This window comes from Humulus lupulus, chromosome 3 (assembly GCF_963169125.1).
Source record: "Humulus lupulus chromosome 3, drHumLupu1.1, whole genome shotgun sequence".
Taxonomy (NCBI): Eukaryota; Viridiplantae; Streptophyta; class Magnoliopsida; order Rosales; family Cannabaceae; genus Humulus; species Humulus lupulus.
Window position 1 is genome coordinate 25807022 of NC_084795.1, and position 9758 is coordinate 25816779.

The window sequence follows — 9758 nt, forward strand, 5'->3', positions numbered from 1 at the left end:
TTTTTTTTAAAAAATGCAGCTAAAATTTTCATTTTAATTTAAAAATATATATCCCTTTGAGTGTCGAAAATGTATTAAAAGAAATTTGAAAAGAAAATACTAAAAAAATGGCAAAAAATTTTTGCAAAAGAAATTAAAAATTTCTGAATATGTATTGTAATAAGCTAGCTATAACATCATTCATTTTGCTCTAACCAATTGTAAAAATGACATCACCCATTTTTCTCGAACTTCGTCAAGGACTTGTAGACTCATCCGCACTAGTCAAACTAACTTCAGTCTTATCCTTGCCAACACTCTTTCCACGACCCTTCTTTTTCTTAATTGAACAAATAATAGATTTTCCTACCTTAAACTGAATTACAGATACTTTATTAAGTACTTGATTCCCAGTCAAAGGAACTGGAGCCAAACCAAACTCTTGTTCACCATTGAATGCATTTTTCCAAGTTCTAAAATAATGTCTCCGGGGCAAGAATTTTCTATGTCCCATATAGCACACCTTGCGGGAATGTTTCAAATATTGAGAGGAAGTCTTCTCCTCACAAATAGGACAAGATTTATATCCTTTTACATTGTAACCAGATAAATTTCCATAAGCGGGGAAGTCGTTGATTGTCCATAACAACACCGCTCGAAGGGTAAATTTTTCTTTTCGGTATGCGTCATAAGCCCTAACTCCTTCATTCCATAAAGTTTTCAAGTCATCAATTAGGGGAGCTAAGTAGACGTCAATATCGTTACCAGGTTGTTTAGGTCCAGATATCAGCAAGGTCAATAAGGTAAACTTCCTTTTCATACAAAGCCATGGCGATAAATTATATATGACTAGCATAACATGCCAACAACTATACTTACTACTGAGAGAAGTATGAGGATTAATTCCATCCGTAGAAAGAGCTAGACGAATATTTCTAGGTTCATTGGCAAATGAAGGCCATTCAAAATCCATTGTCTTCCACGCTGGTGAGTCAGCAGGATGTCTAAGTCTACCGTCTTTTATTCTCTCATTTGCATGCCAAGTCAAATTCTTAGCATGATCAACATTTCGATAAAATCGAATCAAACGAGGAATTGGAGGAATATACCACAAAACTTTTACTGGTACTCCTTCCTTAACTTCCTCTAAATTCTTTTTCTTTTGCCATCTGGACACACCACAAGTAGGACATGAATTCGCATCTACAAGGCTATTTCGATATAATACGCAATCATTAGGACAATCATGTATTTTTTCATATTGCAAGCCTAATGAGCACATAGTTTTCTTAGCCTCGTAAAATGATACGGGCATCTCGTTTTCTTCAGGCAGTAAATCTTTCAAAAAAACTAACAATTCCGTGAAACTCTTATCACTCCATCCATTTTTGGCTTTTATATTGTACAATCTAAGAAGGGCTGACAACTTTGAAAATTTAGTGCAACCAGAGTAAATCGGCTTTTCAGCGTCATTAAGAAGATTTTCAAACTTAACGGGATCTACTTCTGATTCATAATATGCATCGTCAATCATTTCATCTAAATTATCCTCACGATCCAATTGCCTATAATTTCGAACTTCATTCATCATAGGAGGGTCCGGAGTAACATGAAGCTCTTCACCATGCCAATACCATATTTTATAACTTTTGTCTATCCCGTGGAAATAAAAGTGCTCTTTTATTATTGTGGCAGTCATCTTTTTCATATTTCCACACTTACTACAAGGACAACAAATATAGTTTGGATCTTTGGCATGATCCAAACTAAATTTAAGAAACTCATCGACCCCTTTTATATATTCTACTGACAACCTATCAGCTGACATCCATTCTTTTTCCATATTGCGCCTAGTTGTTTTAATAAAAAATTAAAATTAAGAAAATAAAATAAAATAAACATACAAAACAGAACTAAGTACAAGAAAATCTATAGAAAATCAGACAGCATATCCCCTAATTTACTAGCCTAGCCATCTGTCACAATCAACATCAACATGTCAAACAAATCAAACAACACACAAATTTTCATCCATATATCACCGCAGCACACAAAATTCTCATAACCTACTTCACTAACACATGCAAGTTCTCAATCTTTCGTTATCACTGCAGCACACATAATTCCCATAACCTACTTCACTACGGATGAATATCTAAGATATTCAAACTCCACTAAAGTAGTACAGTTATCATTCAAAATGGTAAAATATTGAAATTTTTTAAAACTAAATCAAATACAACATACCTCTTGCAATTAGCTACCAATCCAATGCTTTAAGACCAATCAAAATATTAACCTATTCATTTTAATCAACATTATAAAAAAAAGAAAAAAGGTTAGATGTTGACATGCTCTTTTAAAAAGGTTAAAATCAACACAACAAATATATGCATACATACTTGTATATTCTTTTACGTGTCACACTTGTATCAACAACTATTATTTGTCTAATGAACACTTTAAGTGCTTTTTTATTTAGACATATTTTCTCTGTGTGTGTGTGTCTAATTATATTATATATTCAAGGCATGCAAAAAGTTGCTCGTTTGTTAATAATAATGGTTTGTGTTTATATGCATTGTTTTCAACAATACTAGAAAGATGAATAAATGTAAGCCACAAGTTACATTAGCTTCATCATTATACCACTTAAACTAAACAAAGTAAATACTTAAAGAAATTTCCTTGATGTGATCAAATATATGTAATGCCCCGAAATCCCTAATGCGGTTTAGTGGCTGGATTAGTAGGCTGGGAGGGCCATAACTGTTTAATTATGCCATTAAATGAATATATGCATGTTTATGTGAATTATATTATAATATGATGTTATATGCATGCATGTGGGTCCACATTTGAATATTATGATGTTTTGATAATTTGGCCCATTGAGGGCATATTTGAGTATTTGGGTGCATAATGTGATTTGTGAATGAGATTCCATTATTATGGAGATATATTCGAGCTATTCGATATGAGAGGGTCCCATATAATGGATTAGCAGTTTTGTCATAACGGGGTCAATTATTGGGTAGTAAGAATGTTTATTTGATGATAAATTGGGAGTTATTGAGATCATGGTGAAATTCTGGAAGTTTTGACTGTAATATCCCCGGGAGTGTTTTTGGGACCCCGAGCACTGGGTTTTATTTGAGGTTACTTAAGCTTGAAGTAGCTTGTCAGATAGAACGTACGTTAGAAAACCTCTCGTTCTTCCCCGTTAGTTCATTTTCACTGTTCAAAGTGTTTTCGAAGATATCTCGAGTTCTAGGAGTCGGAATCAAGCGAGGATCGAGGCATAGCGATCCTAGGAAAGATTAGAAGCTTCTTGATCGAAGGATTTGACGAGAAACAACCCAATTAAAGGTAATCTAAGTTTAAAGTTTTAAGTTTTTAGAGTTTCTAAGCTTTGTATTGGATTTTGTGAATTGTTGAGTTTTTGGTTCGATTGAACCTTGGTTTTGATGGTTTTGGATCATTGGGAAGCTTGGGAACTTTGATGTGATGATTTGGTAATGTTTAGGCATGGTTTTGGAGGCTTTGGGATGTTGGAGAACGAGTTTGGGCGTGTTCTGGGTTGGGGGTCGTGACCCTGTTCTTGGGGTGCCGCGGCCCTAGCTCGAAGAAGCAGGTGGGAGGATTTGTGCTTGTTGGGCGCCGCGGCCCAAGGTGCTAGGGCCACAGCCCTTGAGCAGGGTTGAGCCCGTTTGAGTGTTTTGGCCTCGAGAACATGGTTTTAGGCCTCAGGATCGTTCCTACTACCCGAATTAGTGTGGATTGATGTCCTGGAGGCTAGATATTGGTTTGGGAACCTTTGATTATTATTTTATTGATGGTGTCTCATATTTGGTTATGATTAGGTGACCGCTAAAGGACTAAGAGCTAGATCGTTCTCAAGGGTCATTCTTCTATTCATTCTAGCTCGAATCAGAGGTAAGAAAACTGCACCCCATATGTGGCATGCATGATTATTCTTGAGGCATGTTGATTGTGTAAATGTGGACATGGATTGATTATCGAATTCTTAGCAAAACTTGCTCACTTGTGCATGGTACTGACTCATTAGTCAGAATTGGCAAAGGTGTCAGTATCAACTGTGAAGTTGTGACTCATTAGTCAGGTTCTGCAGTGGTACTGGGCACTGGTCACATAATGTTGACTCATAAGATAGGACGACCTTAGCGTGTTCAACACAAGCCAATAAAGATTAGATCTAATCGACATCTGCATTGGATGACTCAAAGAGCATTAATGCCAGACCGACCTCAAGTTCGATGAATACTATAAGCGCTTGTGTGACTTACCCATCAGTCACTCATCTATTAAGTTAGAGACTTACCCATCAGTCTCTCATCTGTTTAAGGCTAGTGGCTTACCCAGCAGCCACTCTTCTGTTTAAATTAGTGACTTGCTTGTCAGTCACTCAATATGGTTTTCTAGAACCTCAAGTGATATTCACTCATCTGTTTAAGAGCTTTAAGCTTTGTGTGATTATAATGATAATCCTTTGATAATGTTTATATACAATACTGTGCTTTCTTGCTGGGCTTTGGCTCATGAGTGCTATGTGGTGCAGGTAAAGGGAAAGAAAAGCTCACCCAGCCTTGAGTGGAGAGCTTAGGTGGTGATGTGTACATATGCGGCCGCTTGACCACCACGGCCAAGGAGTTCTCAGAGGAACTAGGGGGTTTACCTTATTTTTGCCGCTTAGGTTGGCAGGTTTGTAATTTTGAAACAGTAATGACCATTTTGAGTTGTAAATAATTTGTAAATGTTCTTGTGGGCCCATGAACAGTTTTATGTATTAAATAAAGCACATCCTTTCATTTTTATTGATTTTCTACCTTAGCCTGTTAATAACACTTAGAACACATTTTTAACCAAAGGACTCGGGTAGCGGGTCAAATTTTCGGTTCACTATTCACCGTAACGGTTCTGGGGTAACCATGGCATTACAATATAGATCCTTGATCTCTCTTCTCTTGGTATATATACTAATAATGAATGATCTCATAATATTACCTAATCAAATCCAAATCCAATTTTTTTATTATGTTTTTACCATGCAATGCATGAAATCATCCAAATTTTGTGATAAATAGGATCCAAATCACAATGAGAGAATTGGATTTTAAGATCCAACCAATCACATATATACCAACTAGAATGTGATTACCAAATTTAATGTAATAGTAAAATCATAAAATAATTCTAAATTTTTAATAGGACAAAGATATAAAATTTTGGTATCATATAATTTCACTCACATATATACTTAGTATCTTATTATCAAATTTTATGCAAAAATTAAAACAATAATTAATATATAAGTATGCAAACATATGTAATCAATCCATAAAAAATAATATATACTAAACCGTATATTAATATAGGAAACCAAACTGTAGCTTATCTAAAATAATAAACCAAATAGTATCCAAGCACTCACACCACTCACATCACTTACTCTTTTGGGAGAGAAAAGATGAGGATTTTGATTTAAATTCTAGAAAGACCTGCCCTGCACTTATAATCTCGAAAGCACAAATCTGTGATCACATAGTTACTCTAAATTGACTCATTTGAGGCTTGGATTAAGCAAATTTTGTGATTAGTAGAAAAATTGAAATTCAACTTAATTATTAATTAGACGGTCAAATGTTAAATATTTGGATCACAAATTTATCATTGTGGCAGTTATCATTTTCATATTTCCACACAAAACTAAGTACAAAAAAATCTATAGAAAATCGGATAGCATATCCCCTAATTTACTAGCCTAGCCATCTGTCACAATCAACACCAACATGTCAAACAAATCAAACAGCACACAGGTTTTCATCCATATATCACCGCAGCACACAAAATTATCAGAACCTACTTCACTAAGACATGCAAGTTCTCAATCTTCCGTTATCACCGCAGCACACAGAATTTCTATAACCTACTTCACTACGGATGAATATCTAAGATATTCAAACTCCACTAAAGTAATACAATTATCATTCAAAATTGTAAAATAAAAAATAGTATCAATAAAATAACAAATAATTTTTTTTCCAAACACCCACCCACCCGTGTACTTAGAGCGTCCACTATCTTTGATTGGGTCTGAAGAATCTATTTGGTCGAAGTTAGCTCCTTTTGAAGATTAGCAATGTTCTTTGCAGCAACATAAAAATCTTAGAAACTTCACATGAATAATAGAATTTCTTTAATTTACAACAACTCAGAAACAAAGTCACGTTTCTATAAATGCATAGTGGTTATAAAAACAAAATACATACAATAAATATGATAAAGTAAATTCATGTTTTATATCTGAGTTCTTGAAATCTATTCTGCCATGCAATGGCAAGTAATTAGCAACTTCATACTTGAATACAAGACCTCAGAGTTACAACCCAATAAAGATGAACGCATCAAGAAAGCCTTTAAGACTCTCCATATGAACTAGAATTCAATGAATGAATCAGAAAAACTACACAAAATTTGTCCCAACAACACAAGATAAATTGCTGCCAGTACTGATGTGAGTAAGTAGAGTGAACAAACACAGTCTTAGGCTCTTAAGGCCCATAAACTATTAGCAATTAATAATCTAAATGGAGCATCAATAAATTAGAATTTAAAAGCACTAATCACAATAATGAACTTAATATGTCTACCATCACAAACTATAAATACTATATAATGTATAAATGGTTACTGCATATCCTTATTTCATAACTTGAAGTAGATGCCATGCAACTTTGTTTATACAATAGCATCACATAGCTCACCCTAAATCAACCATCACCCTATACCTTGAAGGAAAAGACCGAGTAATGGCTGAATTAGTAGGTCGGGAGGGCCATAACTATTTAATTATGCCATTAAATGATTATGTGCATGTTTATGTGAATTATATTATAATACGATGTTATATGCATGCATGTGGGTCCACATTTGACTATTATGATATTTTGGTAATTTGGCCTGTTGAGGGCATAATTGTATATTCGGGTGCATATTGTGATTTGTGAATGAGATCCCATTATTATGGAGATATATTCGAGCTATTCGGCATGAGACAGTCTTATATTATAAATTAGCAATTTTGTCATAACGGGGGTCTTTTATTGTGATATTGAGTAATGAGAATGTTATTTGATGATAAATTGGGAGTTATTGAGATCATGAGGAAATTCTGGGAGTTTTGACTATAGTGTCCCCAGGGGTGTTTTTGGGACCCCGAGCACTAGGTTTTATTTGAGGTTACTTAAGCTTGAAGTATCTAGAACTGTATGTTAGAAAACCTCTCGTTCTCTTCCCGTTAGTTCATTTTATTGTTCGAGGCACTTTCGAAGATATCTCGATTTCTAGGAGTCGGAATCAAGCGAGAATCGAGGCACAGCGATCCAAGGAAAGATTAGAAGCTTCTTGACCGAAGGATTTGACTAGAAACAACCCAATCAAAGGTAATCTAAGTTTTAAGTTTTGAGTTTTTAGCGTTTCTAAGCTTCGAATTGGATTTTGTGAATCGTTGAGTTTTTGGTTCGTTCGAGCCTTGGGATTTGATGGTTTTGGATCATTGGGAAGCTTGGGAACTTTGATTTGGGAGTGTTTAGGTATGTTTTTGGGGTGTTTGGGGGGAAGGAAAATGAGTTTGGGGATGGTTCTGGGTTGGGGGTCGCGGCCCTGTTCTTGGGCGCTGCGGCCCTAGCTCGAAGAAGCTGGTGGAGCGATTTTTCCTTGCTGGGTGCCGCGGCCCTGGGTGTAGGGCACCGCGACCCTTGCTCCTGGAGTGGCTGGGGGTCGCGGCTCAAGGTGTTAGGGCCGCAGCCCTTGGGCAGGTTTGAGCCCGTTTGAGTGTTTTGACCTCGGGAACTTGGTTTTAGGCCTCGGGATTGTTCCTACTACCCGAATTAGTGGGGATTGATGTCCCGAAGGCTAGATCTTGGTTTGGGAACCTTTATTAATCATTTTATTGATGGTGTCCCATATTTGGTTATGACTAGGTGACCACTAAAGGACTAAAAGTCAGATCGTTCTCAAGGGTCGTTCTTTTATTTATTCTCGCTTGAATCAGAGGTAAGAAAACTGCACCTTGTGTATATGACATGCATGATTGTTGTTGAGGCATGTTGGTTGATAAATGTGGATATTGATTGCATATTAAATACTAGCGAATTTTGATTACTTGTGTATGGCACTGACTAGTCAGGGACGACACTAGTCGCGTATTACTGACCTAAGAGTCAGAACGGCATAAGCGTCCTGAACGCAAGGCCGAATGAAGATTAGATCTAATAGATATCAGCGTTGAATGACTCTAAGGCATTAATGCTGGACCAACCCTAAGGTTGATGAAAATCATAAGCACTTGACTAGTCTAAGCTAGTTACTTAGAGCCAAGGCCTAAGGCCTAGGTGACTGCTTGTCACATGGATAGGGAGCAGTGTTCCATGGTTATGACTCTATAGTCATGAGGTAGGTTATGTTGGTGACTAGTCATCATGCACCTAACCTATTTAAGCTAGTGAAAGGTTCACTTATCTGTTAAGCCCCAGTGACCCTATCTTCACATGGCTAAAGGAAGTTGTGCCCACCTCAGTGACTTTTCTAATTGTCACTCCTTTATTTTGGATTGATAGTCCTGAATGATTATTATGATCATTGTTGATATTATATCATGCTATATTGTGTTTTCTTGCTGGGCCTTGGCTCATGGGTGCTATGTGGTGCAGGTAAAGGGAAAGAAAAGCTCACCCAGCCTTGAGTGGAGAGCTTAGGTGATGCTGTGTACATATGCGGTCGCTTGACCACCACGGCCAAGGAGTTCTCAGAGGAACTAGGGGGTTTACCTTATTTTTGTCGCTTAGGTCGGCGAGTTTGTAAATTTGAAACAGTAATGACCATTTTGAGTTGTAAATAACTTGTAAATTTTTTTGATGGGCCCATGAACAGTTTTATGTATTAAATAAAATATATCCTTTCTTTTTTATTGGTTTTCCACCTTAGCTTGTTAATAACACTTAGATGCACGTTTTTAACCAAAGGACTCGGGTAGCGAGTCAAATTTCTGGTTCACCGTAACTGTTCTGGGGTAACCAGGGTGTTACAGTCAAGGCTGAGGATCATGCTTGGGACCGTTCTATTATCTCCGCTTGGAATTCAAGGTAAGAAAACTACACCCTTGTGTGGCTGTGTTGGGACTGAGATTCCCTGTATCTGGATATGTATGTATGGTATAACTGTGATACTATTATGCGAACATGAAATTAATGGCCTAAGAGAGCTGGGGCTGATGATTTACGCATAGGACGTGGCTCAACCACTGTGACTGGGGTCAGCTTGATAAACACTGGACTTGGCCTAAGCGAGTCAGAGTCAGTGGAGTAAACAGAGGGCTCGGCCTAAGGGCGCCGACCCTGAGCATTTGCATATTATCTGAGATATAAGTTTGAATGTATATGTTTACTATTATCAATTTGATACTTAAGATTTTTTAAGCTTTGAAATGATAGTCTCATGATTGAGCGATTGATATCATTGATTGTGTATTTACTGTTATGGTTTTCTTGCTGGGCCTTAGCTCACGAGTGCTGCGTGGTGCAGGTAAAGGCAAGGGTAAGTTGGACCAACCATGAGTTGGAGAGCTCTGGGGGCAAGGTGTACATAGTCAGCTGCTCGTCTACCACGGCCGAGGGAAAGTACAGGGACAGAGCCTAAAATTTGTATTTTGCCATTAGAGTGGCCACTGGTTGTATATATTTTTTAGAATTGTAAATTTG

General features: G+C 36.9%; 1 protein-coding gene across 1 annotated transcript; it reads right to left on the reverse strand.

Annotated features, from left to right (window-relative positions):
* Nucleotides 1-235: 235 nt before the first annotated feature.
* LOC133823814 (uncharacterized) lies at nt 236-1678 on the reverse strand. Its single transcript, XM_062256663.1, has one exon. It carries the CDS (start codon nt 1676-1678, stop codon nt 236-238), a length of 1443 nt encoding a protein of 480 aa, XP_062112647.1.
* Nucleotides 1679-9758: the final 8080 nt, after the last annotated feature.